This window comes from Bubalus bubalis, chromosome 19 (genome assembly GCF_019923935.1).
Source record: "Bubalus bubalis isolate 160015118507 breed Murrah chromosome 19, NDDB_SH_1, whole genome shotgun sequence".
Taxonomy (NCBI): Eukaryota; Metazoa; Chordata; class Mammalia; order Artiodactyla; family Bovidae; genus Bubalus; species Bubalus bubalis.
In genome coordinates, this window is record NC_059175.1 from 67,727,346 (window position 1) to 67,749,182 (window position 21,837).

The 21,837-nt window shown below is 52.8% G+C and overlaps 1 protein-coding gene across 2 annotated transcripts in view; it reads right to left on the bottom strand.

Moving 5' to 3' along the window:
- Positions 1-2,062: 2,062 nt before the first annotated feature.
- The window catches only part of ADAMTS16 (ADAM metallopeptidase with thrombospondin type 1 motif 16), a 190,814-nt gene continuing 171,039 nt past the window's right edge, over positions 2,063-21,837 (bottom strand). Inside the window, exons 17-21 of one of the 2 annotated variants that reach the window (XM_044932412.2) lie at positions 11,426-11,627; positions 11,059-11,253; positions 8,278-8,502; positions 4,212-4,359; positions 2,063-3,132 (exon numbers count right to left, since the gene is read on the bottom strand). In XM_044932412.2, coding sequence (XP_044788347.2) covers positions 3,017-3,132; positions 4,212-4,359; positions 8,278-8,502; positions 11,059-11,253; positions 11,426-11,627 — 886 coding nt within the window. In that variant the 3' untranslated portion in view covers positions 2,063-3,016. The remainder of the gene's footprint in view (positions 3,133-4,211; positions 4,360-8,277; positions 8,503-11,058; positions 11,254-11,425; positions 11,628-21,837) is intronic. The other variant, XM_044932411.2, reaches the window with a different exon arrangement.

The following is a 21,837-nucleotide window of genomic DNA, read 5'->3' on the forward strand; positions in this document are numbered from 1 at the left end:
GTCAGGGTGTGTCCGGCAGGCAGGTGGGCCTGGGGACATTCCTGCTGGAGACCCTGGCAGGAGCAGCCTCGGCATGGTTTTTGGAGTCCTTCTTTGCCAGGTGGGCAGGCGGCCCTGGACACCCTGATCTGTAGAGGTGGGTTCTGCTGGGCCCAGCTCTGGAGTCAGCGAGTGCGGAGTGTAGGTGTGAGGATTTCCACGTGTGCGTGTCTGCTTGGTTGCTTCCGTTGTGTCTGACTCTTTGTGACCCCATGGACTGTAGCCCACCAGGCGCCTCTGTCTGTGGGATTCTCTAGACAAGAATACTGGAGTGGGTTGCATTTCCTCCTGCAGGGGATCTTCCCGACCCGGGGATGGAAGCCAGTCTCTTGTCTCCGGCACTGGCGGGCGGGTTCCACTACTGCCACCTGGGAAGCCCGTATGTATGGAGATGTATGTGTATCTACATGTATAACTTCTTTCCCAGATTATTTTACACTACAGTTTATTACAAAATATTGAACCTAGTTTTCCATGCTGTATGGTAGGACTGTGTGGTCTATTTTGTATATAGTAGTTTGTATCTGGTAATCTCACACTCATAATTTATCCCCCTCCCCCCACATTTTCCCTCTGGTAACCACAAGTTGGTTTTCTATGGCCGTGACTTGTTTCTGTTTTGTAAATAAGCTCATTTCTATCATTTTTTTAGATCCCACATATAAGTGATATCATATTTTTCTCTGTCTGACTCCCTTCATTTAGTATGACAATCTTTAGGTTTATCCATGGTGCTGCAAATGGCATTATTTCCTTTTTTGTGGCTGAATAACAGTCCAGTGTATGTGTGTGTGTATGGCTGTTGTTCAGTAGGTAAATCATGTCCAACTCTTTGCAACCCCATGGACTACAGGACACCAGGCTTCCCTGTCGTACACCATCTCCAGGAGTTTGCTCAAACTCAGGTCCATTGAGTCAGTGATACCATCTAACCATCTCACACTCTGTTGCCCCCTTCTCCTCCTGCCCTCAATCTTTCCCAGCATCAGGGTCTTCTCCAAATGAGAACTGCATCCTCTTTATCCATTCATATGTCAATGGACATCTAGGTTACTTCCATGCCTTGACTATTATAAATAATGCTGCTATCAACATTGGGGTGCATGTATAGATGTGATTAACATTTAAATCGGTGGACTTTGAGTAAAGCCAATCACCCTCCATAATGGGGTGGGCCTCACCCAATCAGTTGAAGGGTCCCAGAGCAAAAACCAACGTTTCCCTGAGAAGCAGGAATTTGGCTTCAAGACTACACTGTAGAGACTCTGCCTGAGTTTCCAGCCTGCTGCCCTGCAGAACTGAGGCTTGAGGCTGCAGCCTCAGCTCTTACCTGAACTCCTGGAGTGCTCCCTGCCCTACAGATGTGTGAAACCTCCACAGCTGTGTGAGTCAGTCCCTTAAAGCAACCCCCCATCATAACCTACGGTGCCTATGTCTCTAGAGAACGCTGACTAATAAAGCAGGCTGAAGTGAAAGTCGCTCAGTTGTGTCTAACTTGTTGCAATCCTGTGGACTGTAGCCCGCCAGTCTGTCCCTGGAATTCTTCAGGCAAGAATACTGGAGTGGGTTGCCATTCCCTTCTCTGGGGTGTGGGAGGGGGTCTTCCCGACCCAGGGATCGAACCTGGTTCTCCCGCACAGTGGGCAGATTCTTTATTGTCTGAGCCATCAGGGAAGCCCAGTGAAGCAGGGAGCGCCTGTTCATTGATCGTGGCGTCTCTAGCGAGGCCGCACCTACCCGTTGCAGGTGCAGCTGGAGAAAACCTGGTCCCTGGGCAGGGAGCTGAGGCCCTGCCCCTGGCACTGGCCACCACCATCCCCAGGTCACCAGCTGTCTTCCCTGCAGCCTTCTCACTCGGGGGCACTGTCTACTCAGACTGGTTCTAGCACTTTCTACCAGATTCTGAGCCCCATTTCTGCCTCTCTGAGGCCAGGATCCCGGTTCTGTGCCTGTCTTCCGCATTTCTGAGTAAACCTCACAAAGAATCACAGCTGTTCAGAAGCACGCTGCACAATATAAAATTTATTATAAAACTTCAGCAAATATAAATATCCAGGAGCCATTTGGAATGGAGACCACACCGCAGAAAAAGACTGAAATCTGGGGTTGGGTGGGGAGGGGAGGTTGGAGGCCCCCTGCTGCGTAGCTTTTCACCTGGAAGTCCTTGGCCTCCCTTCTGAATGGATGTTAGGAAAACAACCAAAATTTACGGGGGAAAAAAATCGAAAACCCTGCAGCACATAAAAGCAAACCCAAGTGGGCCAATCACGGCCCACAGTGCTTGGTGTAAACCCCACGGAGTCTCTAATTCGGGTCCAGCCTGTCATTCTGCCACTTGAAAGAGAAAAGCATTAAGAAATGCGTTTAAATAGGAACACTCACTTGTAAATAACTGAGAAAGAGAAAAAAGGCAACGTATGAGAATTCTTTCTTGCTTCCAATGGGTCTGAAAGGGACAGAAGCACCATGGTGGGAATTTCATTTCCCATTTCCAGAGGCCAGGCTCCCCACCAGGATGGAGACCAGCTCACCTGCCCGGGGCCACCTGGGGTCCCTGTGCAGAGAAACCGCCGCTGGGGCAGGACACAGGGGACGCAGCCGGGAGGGGCTGACCCCGCCTCCAGAAGCAGTGGTTTCCAGGTGGCAGCTGGGCCAGTCCTTAGAAGCAGACCTTCTGCAAGTCTTCCTTATTCCGGGCCGGCCTGCTTTGCCAGAGCTCCGCGGTTCAGGGCGAGCAGGTTGGGGAGCTCTGTCCTGACTCCACGCCTCCTCCCCGCCAAGTGTGTGCCTGTGTGCCCGGGGATGAACACACACACACACCCACGTGCATGCACACACACACATGTGCATGCACACACAGGCACACATGTAGTCTGGTCCAAGAGCTCCGCATGGATTTTTCTTCTTCCTGGGACGCCTGCTGGTGGAGAGACCACACGGCCAGCTGGTGCTGGAGACGGCCCCCGCGCCTGCCGGCTCACAGGTTGGACGTGGAGCAGGCCTCGCAGCACTGCTGGCCGTAGAAGCGGTGGCCGCACACCCCGTGCCGGGGCACCAGGGCGCACCAGAGGAAGCGGTCCCCGCAGGAGGCGCCTGAAAGCCAGCAGCCCCGCGTCAGTCACCCATGCCGCACCCCACCCCGGGTCGGCCGCCACCCGCGGAAACCCCGGCAAGTCAAGGCAAGCCTGCCGTCACCCTGTAGCTGCTCTGCAGGGAGGGCAGCTCTGCAGGTCACATGGACCATGTGGGTCGTGCTGTTTTCACAAGATCTTTCTTGGCAGGTTCCTGCAAAGCTGGCGTTTTCTGCTTTTCCTGCTAAACACCCCCCACGGAACCACTCAGCCACCCGAGACAACGGGTCTTCTGTGGACTGGACTCTGGTTCTCGGGTCCCTGATTGAAGCAGACCACTCACTCTCCTCCAGCCCCATTTTCTCCTCCAGGAACCTCGACAGACAGACAGGGCACGGTGCTGCAAAAACCCAAGGCACTTTGGGTATGTGTGCAGGGATCGCGTTTACCGAGCAGCCAAGGAGCAGCAGGAGGAGAAGGGGACGACAGAGGATGAGATGGTTGGATGGCATCACCGACTCAATGGACATGAATTTGAGTGAACTCCGGGAGTTGGTGATGGACAGGGAGGCCTGGAGTGCTGCAGTCCATGGGGTCGCAGAGTCGGACACGACTGAGCGACTGAACTGAACTGAAGGAAATCCCATGGACAGAGGAGCATAGAACGCTGCAGTCCATGGGGTTGCAAAAGAATGGGACATGACTTGGCGACCCTAACATCAACAACAAATGAATACGTTGGGGTCTCTTTTAACTTGGGGTGCAAAAGGCTGCTTTACTCAGAATGGCCTTCCCTGAATACAGACAGCAGCACAGAAACACAAGAGGCAGTTGTGCTTGCTGAAAGCCAAATGGCTCTCACAGCCGCCTGTGCCGTTTCCGGGGAGGAAGGCGTGAGCAGCGAGCGGTCTGCTCCGTGGGCCCTTTCATGGGCAAAAACTGGTGGAGGTGGAGAGAGAACAGGTGTAGCGGACACAAGACCCTCTAACCCGCGGGGACCCCTGGTTGCTCAGCTCTCTTGGCAACCACTCCAGAAACCTGACAGCCCCAGCCGGATCGCGAAGGTCAAACCCGGGGGGGGAGGGGGGCCCCGACACTCACCTTTCTTCTCTGCGATGGGGCAGAACCGGGTGTTGCAGGCCTGGGAGACGGTGGGCTTCTGCAGCACGGAGCAGCCCGCGGCCGGCCGGCCCCCTGCCAGGCACCGCACGGACCGCGTCTGCACGCCGCCCCCGCAGCTGGTCGTGCACTGTGGGGGACACGAGCCGCCATCACGCTGGGCCACCCGGCCGTCCAGCCACCCCTTTCTACAGGTGCCCTCCATCCAGGCTCCTCAAGGCAGTCTCTTCCTCTGTCTCTCGACCGGGGTGGGGGGCTGAACACAAGCCGCATATTTCCCAGGTATGGACACTGGGAAGACGGGCCCAGAAGTCTGAACATTCTTGAATCATCAAGGGTTCGATGGACACACACAAAAAAAGCAGCACATGTCTGGGGATACAGGCTGCAGGTCCGTCACGAGACACTCTCACAAGCCAGCCTTTCTGGTGCCCCTGACTCGGAAAAGCTTGACAAGCCAGCCCCCCCCCCCCACAGAGGTGCAAAGACACCCTTCTCGACCCGAAGTTTTGCAGGGACTCTTGATGCCTGGGCATGGCCGCCCCCCCCCCCCAGGAACACCATGTCCCTACACTGGGGCCCCGCACTCTGAGGCTCAGAGCACAGTGGAGCCAGGGCAGGGAGACGCGGCTCCGTCAGACCAGTCCTTACCAGCGGGCCGGGCACATAGCCCATAGACCACGGCGGTGGGTCCACTGGAGACCCACTGCTGGCAAGAAACCGGGAGAGACCCAAACCTGCAGCAATGAATCTCCCAGAAAGAAAGCGGCTCACACTCTAGACTGAATTCTGACAAGCTCACGGCATGGCTCATACAAGGCTGCGTGTTCAAGAATGCTAAGAATGTTAAGTGGTAGAGGAGCCCCTGCAGAAAGACGGGGTCAGGAAACAATCTGGAGGTCCTGCTGCGCGGTGGGTTAAGTTAAACAGTCGCATTAACGCATGAGGATAAAGCTCTGCTGATTTGGAGACACACACACAACTCAGGCTGCTGCCAAGATGTGTGGACAGGACCAATGCTGGGATCCCCCTGGAGCAGCGGCCCGGGGGTGGTCTTCCACAGCCAAAACCGCCCATGGCCAGACGCTGAGGACCCCCTGCAGACAGAGCCAGGGGAGGTGGCTTGTAAACCCCTTGGGAGAGGGACACAGTGATGCAGTAAGTAGAACATCTTGGTCTGCCCCTCGACGGAGGAGAGAAGCTGGAAACAGAGAGTCCCCAGAACTCATAAGCTGAAGGAGTTGTTCTTTCTTCTTTTTTCCCTCTTTCGGGACAGGACATCTGGGCCTCTGGAGAGAAAACCCAGGGCTTTTCGCTGATGAGTGTGTGGGTTTGGAACCCACCCTGTGAGGATGAGCCCTGCTCTTCAGAGCCAACATTATCTGCGAACGCTGTGGGTCGCCCCGTTTCAGGGTAGGACACCGGCAGCCAGGAGCGCGACAGCGCCGCAGGCGGACTGGTGACGCGTCCCCAAGTCGTCAGGCCCGCTCGGGTCGTGTCAGCTGTCTTCCTGGGGCTGCGGCGTCTCGGACTCGTGACACATGCCCGAGTTGTCAGGCCCGCCCGGCCGCGCCAGCTGTCTTCCTGGGACTGTGGCGTCTCTGAGTGTTCCGGCAGAACCACGCTCCTGGCCTGCAGCCTCTGACTCGGGTCCCAGGCGCTCCCTCAGCCCCTGTCCCAGGCTGGGAACTCACTCAGGGACCTGGTTCCTAGTTCTCATCCTTACTTTCTCATCCATAGTGTTGAACCTCTGCCTTGGAGTTGAATTTCTTTCATCACGAGCAGCAGGGGCAGACCACCACTCTCTGCGTATATCATATCAGTTTATATCTGAACCCAAGTTGTGGGCACAGAGGTTGATATAACGATATTTACAGAAAACAGTTTTTACAATTAAAATTCACCTTTTAACATGCTGGTACTTTTGACCTAGTTAAAACAGGAAATTCTTGAAAAGGATACAGTCCAAATGTCCTGTGGTCCAGTATTTTAAATGAAACAGTTTCTAATACCATTCAGGGAGGGGTTCCTGTATTTCTAAATGAAAAGGTGACATCAGATTTGAAGATGTGGGTGCTAAGTCACTTCAGTTGTGTTCGACTCTTTGCCACTCCATGGACCTCAGCCCGCCAGGCTCCTCTGTCCATGGGATTCTCCAGGCAAGAATACTGGGGTGGGCTGCCAAGCCCTCTCTCCAGAGGATCTTCCCCACCCAGGGACTGAACCCGTGTCTCTTCTGTCTCCTGCACTGGCAGCTGGGTTCTTCACCCTAGCACCGCTGGGAAGCCCCAGGTTTGGAGATAAGCAGAACCAAAGGCACAAACACACCTAGAGGGCAGGTGCAGAGTGGGCGGCGAGCGAGAGCAGCCTCCTGCGGCTTCGAAGGTGCCGCTGCTCTCCACGGCCTGGCCGCAGAGCGCACAGTGCCGACGACAGGGACACCAGCCCCAGACGAGGGGGAAGCTGCGCTGGAGGGGAAAGTTCTCCAGATAAGGACCAGACGCGGCTGCCCTCAGGCACTCATGGATTTGCTTTTCATCTGAAATTCCACATTCCGCAAACACTCCCTGAATACTCAGTATGGAGAGTGTGCCCTGGTGGACACTGGGGACTGTACATATAAAATATGCATGCATGTATGTGTACATGTATGTCAACATGGGAAAGCGATGGGGAGCAGACATCCACCTGTGGTTCCCGGGATCAGCCTCTGGAATCAACGAAGATCCCGCTTGCTGGCCCTGAGAGATCTTCTGCGATGGGGGTGTCCTGGTGGCCCGGTGTCCCGTGGATCCCATAAACTTGGTAGGACTTCACCTCGGAGGTCCTGGAGCCAGTGTTGCCTGATACGGTTATGAGAGCAGGCCAAGGCGGGAGCACAGACGTTCGTGGCCGTCCCTGCTATCGTCCTCATCTGCTTTCTCTGTTTTCTTCATGTGGACCATTTTTAAAGTCCCTACTGAATTTACTGCAATATTGCTTCTGCTTTATGTTTTGCTTTTTGGCCTTGAGGCATGTAAGATCTTACCTCCAGGGATCAAACCTGCACCTCCTGCACTGGAAGGCCAAGCCCCAACCATCGGCCCGCCAGGCAAGTCCCTTCCTTTGCTTCTTAAAAACTGACCACCCAGACCCAAGTGCCCAAGAAGACACTGGGCTCTGAGCTGCTCTTGTGTTGCCTTCACTCACAGTTGGCAACGGGACAGGCAGAGAGGGCTGCGAGGAGCCCAAAGCCGGAAGCAGGGCCAGGAAGGAGGCTGGGTCAACAGTAGTGTGTGCAGAAGTCTTCCCTTACAGCTGCAGGGAGCACGGGAGGAGGAGGGAACCGGGGACACGGAGACGCCAGGACAGATCCCGCAGCCCCTCTCGGCCTGGGCTGGCCAAGCCCGGGGACCAGGCGGGTCACAGCCATTCTGGGGGCTCAACCCCCAATCTCACTTGCTCAGCTTTGTGGTTGGCCTCAAACAGACTTACAATCACCTGTTTCTTCCAGATCTCGCATTTCTTCCTCATCCATACTCACCTCTGGGGAGCTCAGCCCAGCTTTTACCCAAACCATTACATCCTCTTACCCTCCACAGGGTTAGGGTTTAGAACAACCACGCTGAGCCTGTGTGCTCAGTCGTGTCCAACTCTGTGAGACCCCATGGACGGTAGCCCACCAGGCCCTCTGTGCATGGGATTCTCCAGGCAAGAACACTGGAGTGGGTTGCCATTTCCTTCTCCCGGGGATCATCCCGATCCAGAGATTGCACCCACAGATCCTCCATCTCCTGCATTGGCAGGCTGGTTCTTCACCACCAGCGCCACCCAGGAGGCCCTAGAACAATCACAAGTGCCCTAAAAGACGGAGTAACCTTTGGAGATCACTCCCTGGAAGTGCCCCCGGAACCCCGACCCCCAGAAACCCAACACCTCACGGGCTCTGGAGAGAAGGGCCTGGAGCTGGCTCCATGGGCCTGGGGGCTACACTCCGGCAGAAACCTTCCAGCCCAGGGCAGCTGGCAACACCGAGGAGGGGCTCTGCCCGCCACCCCTTCATCCCTACCTGAGACCAGGGCGAGGCAAACCAGCCGGCTCGCGGGGGTCCTGCAGCAGCAAATGCGGGGCGTCTGGGGCAGGGAAACGGGGCGCAGGCACGCTGCAGCTGCAGCTGGGGCTGCGGCAGGTGCAGGCACTTCTTGGAGGCCAGCTCACGGTACTTCCCAGACACGTACTTCTCAGCACACTTCAGGAACCTTTTCTGGGTTCCTCTTTCACAGGTAACAGAGCACTGAAAAGAAGACAACCAAGGACGTGCGTGAAAGGCATGTCTCCCCACGTGGTGGCCGTCTCTCTTGCAAAATTGTTGAGTGGAGATGCCTCCTGATTACGTCAGCCTGAACATTTATAGATGTGTGAACAGTCAGTCCATCCTAAACGACATCAACCCTGAATACTCATGGGAAGGACTGATGCTGAAGCTGAAGCTCCAATACTTTGGCCACCTGATTGATACTTTTGAACTGAGGTGTTGGAGAAGACTCTTGAGGGTCCCTTGGACTGCAAGGAGATCAAATCAGTCCATCCTAAAGGAAATCAACCCTGAATGCTCATTGGAAGGACTGATAATGAAGCTGAAACTCCAATACTTTGGCAACCTGATGCAAAGAACTGACCCACTTGAAAAGACCCTGATGCTGGGAAAGATTGAAGGCAAGAGGAGAAGCAGACGACAGAGGATGAGATGGCTGGATGGCATCACCAACTCAATGGACATGGGGTTGGGTGAACTCCGGGAGTTGGTGATGGACAGGGAGGCCTGGCGTGCTGCAGGCCATGGGGTCGCAAAGAGTCGGACACAACTTAGCGACTGAACAACAAACAGTCAGTGAAATTTATGGGACCTCGGCATTTTAAAATGGTGTTAACAGCATCTGCCAAAAAAACAACAACTCTCTTGAGGTCACAGTGGCCTGGTACTAGAGACATAAGTTGGGGCAGGGCAGTTAGAAACCATGAAGGGAGTAATTCGGAGCTATCACTGCACTGGGGAATGAAGATGCTGGGCTGTAACCGATACCAGAATGCACTGGAATCTACCGCACAAGGATGTCAGGTACACCCCAGAGCTCCTCAGATTCACACACCCAACAACAGCGTGATGCTGGCCCCTAGCACAGGGGCAGGCAGGGGAGACCCAGGGCTTCCATCTCCCCCGGGAAGCTGAGTGCTGCCCTGGACAGAGCACAGCAGGCTCATTCGTTCCGACCAGACGTGCTCTGAGCCCGAGCTGCCGCTGCAGCCGCACCCTCTTGCATGGACAGCGGGGCCCTGGGCCAACCTGTGGCCAGGCGGGGCTGCAGCCACGTGACACACAGGGATGACCCAGAAGGCCAGGCACAGACTGCACCACAAGGCTGGCTCGGAGGTCACAGGGCAGGTCCCGGGGGCTGGCATCGCTGCCCCGGGCTGGCATGTCTGCAGGTCCCATCCACGGAGGAGGCTGGGTGCCCGGGGCTCTGGCCTCATGCTCAGGCTCGGCTTTCGGGTGTTCTTGGCGGGTCCTGCTGCCAGAACAGAGCTGGAGGGCTCCTCTCGGGGGCTTGTTGGGGCCAAGCCTGAGAGAAGCTCTGGGGTGTGGTGAGTGTATGTGTGTGTGTGCACGCCCGAATGTGTTAGATATTCAGGACAAGGGATTTCCACCTGGACACCTTCCAGACATAATGTGTGAGGACAGAAACAACAGCAAAGTATGCATTACATGCCTGCCTGCCTGCTAAGTGGCTTCAGTCGTGTCTGGCTCTTTGTGAGCCCATGGACTGTAGCCCACCAGGCTCCTCTGTCCATGGGATTCTCCAGGCAAGAATACTGGAGTGGGCAGCCATTCCCTTCACCAGGGGATCTTCCCAACACAGCGATCAAACCCCGCACTGCAGGCGGGTTCTTTACCACCGCGCCACCTGGGAAGCCCTTACTAGGCAGATCAACCTGTTTCCTTCCTAAGGACTCAGCCTCTGGAGATATGCATAGAATCAAATGTCTCCTAATGACTACATGATTCAGTCATCTAGACACTGATGCCCCTGTTCTCAGGTGAGAGAGGATCGGGAGTTCTTCCTTACCAGCAGCAGGGTTCACGCAGTAGTGATGCTGTTTTTATTTTTCAGGGGCAAACAAGTGCTGTCTCATTCGGGATAAATGTCCTGCCTGGCACGCCATCACTTTATAGAGGCCTTCCTCCCTCCTGGACTAGACGCCATTGGTGGCCTGGGTGGGGATGAGACCCCGAGTCTGTCCCTGAGGGCCAGGGATCAGGGGGCCTTCTTTCCCCAGTTGCTATGGAAACCAGCTGTGTGGGCTGCGTACACACACGCATCTCAGGACACGCTGTCTCCTCCTGCGGTCACCCCCCTGCCCCACCACCTAGGCACGTCCTGGGAAACGGCTGCAGCTGCTCGGGGTGAGGTGGGTCCCCCAGCCCACAGCGGGCATGATGAACACTCCCCCCTGCTGGCATCTGTTCACCCACCTATCCACTCCACATCGAGGGAGGGATGATTGTGTGGGTGACCTGGGTGGGATGTTGCACGGATGTGATACGAAAGCCAGAGAACACGCCAAGGAGTGGAGGCCAGGTGTGTGGCTGAATACCAGGGGCAGTGGGACCGGAGACTTAGAGGAAAGGAGCGGAAGCAGAGGAACCCAGCAAGGATGGGTGGCCCTGAGGTGGAAGGTGGTCGACCCAGTTCCACCTGGACCCGGCACGCCTACCTGGGACCAATGTGTCTACCTGGGACCAGTGCATCTACCTGGGATCTGGCACACCCACCTGGGAAGGTGCACCCACCTGGGACCAGGCGGACACAAGCCACTGCAGCTTCTTGTGCTTGTGGCAGCGCCTGAGCAGACAGGCCTCGTGAGTCCTGGGCTTGGGCTCCGCGGTGCAGACGGCGTCTGGCAGCAGCTGCGCCCTGGCCGAGGGGTTGGTGCTCTTACAGGCCACGGACCTCTTCCGCCAGCCCTTCCCGCAGGTTCGTGAGCACTGCGCGCAGGAAGAGCGAATGTCGGCTCCCTCGAGAGGGGGATGGGACCAAGCTGGGGCTCCAGCTCTGAGCCCCGCGGCAGGGGAGACTCCAGTTGCCCCCACAGCCTGCACTGCACAGGAGGGACCCCATTCACCACCCCACCCATGCCAGCCCCCCCCCCCCACTTACCTCCGCCCAGGGCCCGGTGCTCCACGCCGGGGGGCAGCTCTGAGGCTGGCAGGCCTGTCGGCTGGAGGGGACAGGCTGTGGACACAGGCTGGCCGAGACCCGCTCCGATTTGTAGTGCGCGCGTCGCGTGCACTGAACCGCCCGGCTCTGCGTGCCCCCTCCGCATGTGCGGCTGCAGGCGCTCCAGTTCCCCACCGACCAGCTGCGGGGACAGGGGACCCCACGGTGAGGGGCGGGGCTGCGTCTCCAGGAGGAGGGGGCAGGGTCCGGGGCGGGGCACCAACCTGCATAACTTCCCACCTGCTGCCTCGTGTGCGCAGTCCTTTTCAGTACTGGGTGCGGTCTCCCAGGCCCCTGCCCCTTCTAATTTCCTGATTAGTGTTCCTGACGTCAGGCCTCCCCTCCCCTGGCTGTCAGTTTCTCTTGGACTTGGAAATAACTCCCCTCAACGCAGTGCATCTGTTCCCCCCACCCCAACCTTTTCCTAAAAGGAAAATTTCAAACGTATACGAAAATAAAGGCCCTCTGTGTCCCTGTCCACCCAGTCTCAAAGATTATCAGTTTATGTTCCCGATCCCTATAGCATTTTGAAGCAAATTCTAGACATACTAATATCTCAGTACACATCTCTAAAAGATAAGGAGTCAGGTTTTTCAGCCTAATTATAATGCCATTGTGACATTTGAAAATTTTAACAATAATCCCTTAACATCTTTAAATAGTCAATGTTGCATTCCCAATTATGTTGTCCCTGTCAAAATTTAATCTGCTTGCTGGAGTCAGAATCCAAATAAAGCTCCTGCTTTGAATTGGTTGATGTGTCTTTTTTTTAGTCTATAGGCTCTCCGAAATTTCATTTAGTTTTCTCTTTGTTACAGAATGACAGAAAGATGGCTCACCTTACTACATCTCTACAGCTTTCTTTTTCTTTTTTTTGCTGATCACAGGACTTTGCAAGCTACATCTCTGTGGTATCACTTAGAAGGCTCTCTGTCCTCTGCCCTTCTTGCAATTAAGTAATTAGTCTAAAGACTGTCATATTTGGGGGTTTTTGTTTTGTGTCTATAGATGCCCTGAAATTGTACCAATACTAGGTGGGCTGAGCCCCCCAAATTGCTGAACAAAACCACCAGCATGCGTCCTCAAGTTCTCAAAGGGGTCTGGGACCCAAATCATGGTCGAGCCTGTCTTTGGGCTTTTGTGAAAGTTCTAAGGAAGAAGGAGGCGATGGAGGGAGGAGAGGGGAGTCGATGGCACTTGCTGGATTGGGAAGCGGGGTGAGCCCACCCCGGGACTTGGCAGCGCTGCAGTGGCACCAGGCGCACTCGGGCTGCGCTGTGAGATGGGATCGCGCCTGCCGCATCAGGAGACAAGGGTGCCACAGCTATCTGAGATTCCGGCCCTCCCACGCGGGTTTCCGAGCTGGGCCCCTCTCCCTGCACGAGGAACCTAAGGATGTCGCACCATCAGCAGTCCCAGCCCTCCAGTGTAAGCCAGGAGGCCCTCAGGGAATTCAAGAGAGAGAAAAACTTCTCCTTAAATGTGCAGGGTGCTGGCCCCAGATAGCTGAGATGCCTTATGGCAGGAATGACTTCAATGATCCCAGACTCTTGCATCTTCCCATGCATAGAAGAACACTAAATTCCTTAACTTGGTATCTGATTTTCCTTACTTAACAATCTTTGATGTTCAGACTGCCTGCCCTCCTTGTTGCAAGCTGGTGTATAGCCTGACTCCCCTCCGCCCCCTTGGAGCGGTTTTCTCAGGGTCACTGAGATGCCCTCTCCCGAGCTTGGAATCCTTAACATTCCCGATAAATAACTCTCTACTTTCAGGTTGCGACTGTAATTTGTAGTTGACAGAACCATGATATGTTTACTTAGCTTTGTTTGTAGAAGCTTTGAGCTAGATTATGCCAAAGTATTTCTCATGAACAGACTCTATTATTTTTCTAAGAAAATTATTTAAAAACTGTGATTAAAAGTTTTACACATATAATAATAAACTATGTCAGGTTTGTAAGAACTGTTCCGTATCAACTGCGGAAATGCTCCCACTTCTCAGTGTTAACAAGATTGTTGCTGTTGTTTAGTTGCTCCGTTGTATCCGACTCTGTGACCCCATAGACTGGAGCCCACCAGACTCCTCTGTCCATGGGATATTTCAGGCAAGAAATCTGGAGTGGGTTGCCATTCTCTTCTCCAGGGGATCTTCCCAACCCAGAGATTGAACCGTCATCTCCTACACTGCAGGTGGATTCTTCACTGCTGAGCTATTGGGAAGCCTGGTCTTTACCATCATGTTAAACCATGTAAGTTATGCAAACCCCTTAGGAAACCCAGGCTTTGGGCTCCTGGCTGCGTTGATTCTTCATCTGGAGGCTCTCCATTGCTTTTCTATTTTTTATGTTTCCTCCCACTTTTTACATTTGCCTCTCAACTGCGCAGCCTCATAAACTCTAACTGGTCAACCCTGGGTCTGTGGAGGTGTCTTGGCTGCTCCGAGGCTTTTCACATCCCTGTGTTAAGTCCTCGGTCTCCACCATCTTAAGCTGTTCCAGTGGGTTGGTCCATGCTCTGACCTCCTCTTAGCCGCACACCATTAAGAAATGGTCCTGTGCAAAAATCGTTCACACGGCATCTGGAGATGCCAAGTGCTTGCTTTGTTTCACAGGTAGAGCTCCGGGGAAATGTCTTGACTGCAGCTCAGGAAAGAGTCAAAATCCACACAAGCTTCTGTGCTGGTGTATGAGGGTCCACTGAGCAGAATGAGGCGTGTCGGGTGGCTGACGAGCGGCCATACCTGTCCTGCTGTGGTCTAGTTTTTCAAGTCCGCCAGCTGGAAGAGAGCAGGCAGCTGGTGTGACTCCCGTCAGTCAGGTGTTCCAGGCAGGGCCTGGAGCACTCGGCCACCCGGCCACCACGGTGCTGCCCCAAGCCCAGGGGTCACCTGGCAGGACTGACCCTGCAGCTCTCAGAGCTGCCTGGACAAGTGGTGGAGTTTACAGTAGTTACTCAACAGTCTGGGCAGGGTTCCCTGGCACCGTCTGCCCAATATTCAATGTCACTAATTGTCAACAGTCAGGAGCTGCTTCTCATAAAATGACTTTTGCCTTCCCATTAAAAAAATAGTAACATTTTGGTTTTGGTTATTTAATGTTTCCTCTGAAACTGCAACAAGGGTATTTGAAAATGCAAATTCTCAACAAGGGTATTTGGTTTAGTGCAGTATGCTGTCGTGAAGCACTCCCCAGGCAGCCTCAGGGCTGTGACCGCCCTTCAGGCTCAGAGGTCACCCTTGGTGGGGACCAGACCTGTGGCTCACGGCCTAGCCCCACCTGTATGGTCGGCTCAGGGCTGTCACAGAGTCAGCATCAGAAAGTGCTAACTTCATTTTAGAATTGGGTTTCAGTGTCTCTTCCTGCTCCCTTCAAAGTGTTCAGACAAAGCACCCTGCTGATCCCATTTTCAGGAGTAACTCCTGGTCGTCGGTGGAGTGGCCTCTCATAACTCAGTAAGCACATGGGGTAATGACCGGGCAGAACCCAGTTCATGGGGTGAACCTAGAGAAGGCCGTGTTCACCGCTGGGTTTAGCTCCAGGGAGGTGCAGGCTGGACGGGGTGAAGGACAGCATGCGAACACAGCTCCAGTTACAAAGTGTCCCCACGTCGGTCAGGACTTTCACAGGCTGGTGTCTGTCACCGCCTTCAGGAAGGATGCTCTCAGTCACATTGCCCGCTTTGACTTTGTGACATGATCTTTAGAATCCTCTGACTACAAATACGGACATTCACACGCCCCATACTCAGTGGCCTGGACTGTGACAGCTGCCATGGCGGCCCAGCGGTCACTGGGTGGGTTTTGAAGATGGAAGGACCTTGTCTTCACAGGAAACTACAGCCACGGCACACGTGCAGGTGATTTGAGGTTTACCACGCTTTCTGTCTACATGAAATTGTCGACTTAAAAAACATTCACAACCTAAAAAGCTGAGAGTTATGTTTTATTTGGTGGGAATTTTTAGGGCTTAAGCCCAGGAGGCAGAATCTCAAGGAACCCTGAGAGAACTCTTCAAGGAGCTGAGGGGAGGAGTCAGGTTACATAGAAGTTTTGTGACAAAGGGCAGGTAGTCTGAACATCAAAAGACTATTGTTGAAGAAAACCAGATATCTCAAGTGAAGGAATTTAGTGCTTTTCTGTATATGGGAAGGCACAAGGGTCTGTGCTCATTAAACTGTTCCTTTCATATGCTGTTGGGGCAAGTAACCTGTGTTTTCACATCCTGAGCTCCGCCCCCGGGGCTCACTGTGGGGAGTAGCCGCTGTCGGCTGCTAGATCATAGGGATTCTCCTCCTTCCTGAGCGCCCCTAGGGTTCACCAGCTCACACTGGAGGGCTGCCATCGCTGAGGACTATGACACCCTTGTTTACTGATATGGCGGGAAATACGCCGCTGCTTTCAAGATAACAATGCACATCCCACAATAAACAGGTGCCAGTTTGAAAAATCTGCCTTAGCCGCAGGAAGAGAATGTCCACGAACACATTAACTTAAAGAGAGCAGACAGACTGGGAGCTGAAAGCTCAGTAACTGAGATCACAGGACTCAGGGTGATGAAGAGGGAGAGAAGCTGATTCCGGAGCCCATCTGGCAGCTGGCCACGCATGGGCTGTTCACTGGCCTGGCCCATCTGCTGAGTCGGGAATTACTGGTCTCTGTCAGGGGATGTTTCAACTGTATCACAGGGTGCCAGCTACGCTCCAGGCCAGTTCTGAGGCAGAAGTCCAGTGCTGAAAGGGCCAATGATCTCGGTAACCAACTGTGCGAGTGAGTGGTGTCAGAGGCCAGAGCTGTGGGACACACAGCTTGCACTCTGCACTCCTGCCTTGATGCCCGGAGCAAGTCCTCCTGAAGTGCAGCAGTAAGTACATTAGAAGTAACAGCAACACACCAAACACACACGCACGTCCTCCACCACGTGTTGGCAGGGATGTGCTAGACCTTCCGGCTGTCTGCTGGATGCATTCTTCCAGAATCAATGCTGGGGAAAGGCCTCCATGGTCACCCCAGAACTGAAAGTCCATTACTGATGACTGGCTGGCAAGGATGGGGGCCAGACTTCAGGAAACTGGGCACCTGGATCAAGAATCCAGGCTCTGGGAAGCTGGCAGCTTAACAGTGACTTCATTTTGTTCAGTCTCAAAAGGCAAAATCCTTTGTTTGATGTGAAAGTGAAGGAGAGATTTATAATGAGTCATGCACAGGACTGAATTTTTTCATCGTTAAGGCAGCATTTCTTTGCTGACTCACATGGAGCCAAACTGCAGGACCTCAAAACCTCCCCAAAAAGGAGGTTCAGTGGGTGTTAATTTTACAGACTGCGAGAAACCAAAGATACGGAGATTTTTTATTATTCAAGGGCTGATGTACTATTTTTACTGAACTTTCCTGTCTCACTCCCCTGTCATCAAATGTTATCTTAAGAAGAATCAGTAAGATCTACAGAGCTTCATTTACATGGGGGAGGCACGGGAAATGGAATTATGAGGGATGCACAGGCCAAAGAAATCTACCTCGCTGTCTGTTCCAGACAGCCTTGATAATTCCCTGTTTCAGCAAAAACCCTTCATCTGGAGGGTTTTTCTCTGCAGACCATGGAGGGTGTGTGTATCCCATTAACTCAAATGAAAAACCCCAGCTCATAAAAGGTGAGAGGGAAATGCTTAGATTCCGAGTGACAGTGAAGGGCTGCTTCTTTGCAGGGCTGATCCCTTTAGCCAGTTTCCACGGGAAACTGGAAGAAAGAGGCTGAGTCTTAGAGTTGGGTAGGGCTTCAGATATGGTCTGCTTTTCCAGTTGTATGTTATGGATGGGGAAGTGGCACCTCAAGAAGCAAAGGGTCATGGAGGGAGTGGATAATGCAAACAGGATGGAGCTCAGGACTCCCCCAGCGCTGCCCTCTGCCTCATCCTTGCTCTGCTGGGAAGAGTGAGCATCTTCCCATTGTGAGATGTCAACGTGGGGAAGGCAGCCACCTCCCTCTCCTCTTCACCCCATTCAGCACCCAACCATCGAGCCAGCTCTGTGTCACAAACACCTCTGCTATGGAGTAAAAATAAAAAAACTGGGGTGGTAACTACATACAGGTAGCTCAGTGAGCAACCTATACCCAACTGCAACTGAAACTGAGTAATGACTTGGTTGGAGGTAACTCCCTCCACTTTCACAGGGTTCGCACCCCAATTCTTGTGCCCCAGTATGACCCTGGGGGCTGAGAGGACCTGTGGCTCAGCCCAGTGCTGAGACAGTGTTTCCCAAACCACGGCTGCCTGGCAGGGCTTTCAAACATCCACATGCACCTGGTCTCTCCCCCGCTCTGCAGGAACCACAAATCTGCGGTTGAGAGTCAGAAATCTGAATTTTTGCAAAGCCCTCCTTCCCTGGATTGGGATGGAGGACTCTGTAAAAGCCCTTGAGATGACCAAGAAACAGGACACCTGCTCATCAGGGCAGTCCAGGGCTCTGGCTCCTGCGGGTGGTAACTGCCCTCGCTCCCAGTTGTGTTAAAGTGGCTGGAAGAAACACAAGCTGGAATCAAGATTGCCGGGAGAAAGATCAATAACCTCAGATATGCAGATGACACCACACTTATGGCAGAAAGTGAAGAGGAACTAAAAAGCCTCTTGATGAAAGTGAAAGTGGAGAGTGAAAAAGTTGGCTTAAAGCTCAACATTCAGAAAATGAAGATCATGGCATCCGGTCTCATCACTTCATGGGAAATAGATGGGGAAATAGTGGAAACAGTGTCAGACTTTATTTTTTTGGGCTCCAAAATCACTGCAGATGGTGACTGCAGCCATGAAATTAAAAGACACTTACTCCTTGGAAGGAAAGTTATGACCAACCTAGATAGCATATTCAAAAGCAGAGACATTACTTTGCCAACAAAGGTCCGTCTAGTCAAGGCTATGGTTTTTCCTGTGGTCATGTATGGATGTGAGAGTTGGACTGTGAAGAAAGCTGAGCGCTGAAGAATTAATGCTTTTAAACTGTGGTGTTGGAGAAGATTCTTGAGAGTCCCTTGGACTGCAAGGAGATCCAACCAGTCCATTCTGAAGGAGATCAGCCCTGGGATTTCTTTGGAAGGAATGATGCTAAAGCTGAAACTCCAGTACTTTGGCCACTGCATGTGAAGAGTTGACTCATTGGAAAGACTCTGATGCTGGGAGGGATTGGGGGCAGTAGGAGAAGGGGACGACAGAGGGTGAGATGGCTGGATGGCATCACTGACTTGATGGATGTGAGTCTGAGTGAACTCCAGGAGTTGGTGATGGACAGGGAGGCCTGGCATGCTATGATTCATGGGGTCACGAAGAGTCAGACATGACTGAACGACTGAACTGACTGAACTGATGCTATTTTTAATGATTATGAGAACTCAGAGGTGCCAGTAAAACATCAGGGGCAAAGCCTGGTGAGTATGTTCCTCTCCAAAAAGCCATCGACCCTCACTCCCCATTACAGGAAATCAGAAAAGCCCACTCAGGCAACTCCATTGCCTGGCAGCTTCCATGCCCCGGCCACCCCATCTTCAAGCATCATCCCTGGCTGTAAACACTCTTCTCTGGAGCTGGCATCTGGCCCCAGATTCAGCAACTGAGCCTCTCGGAGGCTTGCATGTCAGGCAGGCTTGGGCTCCTTCTGGAAGAAAGACTTCTCAGAACCAAAGTGGTGGAGAAGCTGGGTCAGAGCAGAGCTGCTCCTCCTGTACGGCCCTTCTGACCTCAAAGTGAAGTGCTCAGAGAAATAAAGGCAGACACATCCAGTGCTGACACTCTTCCGATCCTCCCAAACAACCCAACCTGACAGCTGGGGAGACACGGTTCCTATCTAAGGAAGGTCCCATGGAGCAAGGTCTTTAAATGCACTTTTCTGTTAGGCATTGTCCACTTTAAAGTGCACAATGTGCAAAGTGAGGACTGGAGTCCGGGAGACAGCACCTCAGTGGCTCTGAGAAATCGCTCCCGAGAAGTGGGGGGGTTGGTGTGGGACAGGAAGGTCAGTACACATGTGATTTTGGTGAAGCGGAAGTTCATGCAATTCCGCACATATCTTTCCAGAACGTTTCTGCTAATCTCACGAAGCTTTTGCTAATCACGAGAAGCAGTTGTCACCATGAAGGACTTTAGTGCTTTTCTATATACGGGGAGATACAAAAATTGGGCTCATAAAACCGGTTCCTGAAAATATCTGACAGTCTGAAGACCTGCCTCCAGTGTTGCCCTGAGCACAGAGGGCCTCATCTCTGCTCTCCACCCTGAACTCCTTGCAGCTTCCCTGGTGGCTCAGATGGTAAAGGATCTGCCTGCAATGAGAGAGACCTGGGTTCTATCCCTGGGTTTGGAAGATCCCCTGGAGCAGGGAATGGCAACCCACTCCAGTATTCTTGCCTGGAGAATTTCATGGACAGAGAAGCCTGGCAGTTACAGCCCATGGAGTCACCAAGAATAGGACATGACCGAGTGACTAACTGAACTCCTTTCGAGGGGTGTTGAAGCTCAGCAGCTGTAGCAGTACATGATTTAATCCTTGTAGATACTCAACATTCAGAAAACTAAGATCATGGCATCCGGTCCCATCACTTCATGACAAATAGATGGGGAAACAGTGGAAATAGTGAAAGGCTTTATTTTCTTGGGCTCCAAAATCACCGCAGATGGTGACTGCAGCCATGAAATTAAGAGACGTTTACTGCTTGGAAGGAAAGTTATGATCAACTTATACAGCATATTAAAAAGCAGAGACATTACTTTGCCAACAAAGGTCCATCTAGTCAAGGCTATGGTTTTTCCAGTAGTCATGTATTGATGTGAGAGTTGGACTATAAAAAAAGCTGAGAGCTGAAGAATTGATGCTTTTGAACTGTGGTGTTGGAGAAGACCCTTGAGAGTCCCTTGGACTGAAAAAAGATCCAATCAGTCCATTCTAAAGGAAATCAGTCCTGAATATTCAGGACTGATGCTGGAGCTGAAACTCCAATACTTTGGCCACTTGATGTGAAGAATTAACTCATCTGAAAAGATCGATGCTGGGAAAGATTGAGGGCAGGAAGAGAAGGGGACGACAGAGGATGAGAAGGTTGGATGGCATCACCGACTCAATGGACATGAGTTTGAGTAAACTCTGGGAGTTGGTGATGGACAGGGAAGCCTGGCTGCTGCAGTCCATGGGGTCACAAAGGATCAGACATGACTGAGCAACTGAACTGAACTGAAATGAACTGAGAGATACGTGGCAAGTGCCAGTCTGTATCTGACAGGATGGAAGCTTGTGACAATAGATGTATTCATAGCTGGGGACACCATTTAGGTTACAAATATTCTACCACCCCGCCCCCTCAGTAGACAGTTAGTTTTTTACTGGGCAAGACCAATGTAACTTCTGACATGAGACTCCTTCAGCATCATCCCCCAAGAGAACAGAACAGTGGGCACCTCCCCCATCAGTGTCTGTTCCTGGGGATGCTCGCCGTCGGTTCTGTTCTTCTCTGAACACGAGACGCCCTCTGGATGGGCGCCTCCCTCTTACTGATGCTTTTCCAGCCTCAGGAGCAGCTCCCCGCTCTGTTCTGAACTGACCTGTCAGATTCTTGGACGTCTTTTCTGTCTTGGCAAAACGGCCGGGCTGCTGCCTACGCCATGCTGAGCGCCGGGTGGGGTGAAGGGCCAGCCATGCCCCAGGCTGTCAGCATCCTTCCCTGACACCCAGTGACGCCTGGCCGCACAGGAACCAGCGGAGCCCTCCCTCAGGGCTGCCTCTGCCAGCTGAACTTGGAATCGGAATTATGTAATATAATGAGGCTTGGTGTCGCTGGATGAAACATGAGCTTGGAGAAGGAGAAGGCTGTTTCTATGAACACTGAGTTGAATCTCTGGAATGACTCAGTAGAGACCTGTCATTAAATGGAACTGCTCTCAGCTTAGGTGTGGCTCAGAGAAAAATAAAGTCTGGAGAAAACATGAAAGATTTAAGATGATTTTGCACCCGGGTGAATGGGACAGGTTTCAAGTTTTTTCCTTCAAGAAACAAACAGAACATCATAGGTGTGGGCATATTTTATGCAAATAATCAACTTAGATCTTTAATAGGCAGATTCCTACCCAAGTAAGCTTTGGTTATAACTGAAGGAGTTAGCAAATGGATGAACATTTCTGTATTTTAAGTGAAAACACAGGTTCAAGGCATATGTGTATCTATGTATTTTTAAAGGAGTTTCCCTTAATTTACCACTTTTATCAGTGGACCAAATGAGGGTCACTCTCATCCTCTGTCTGATGAGAACCCTGACTCCCCACCATAAGCATCTCACCTGTAGAGACCTCTGCATCTCCATCACATGGCGTGCCCACCTG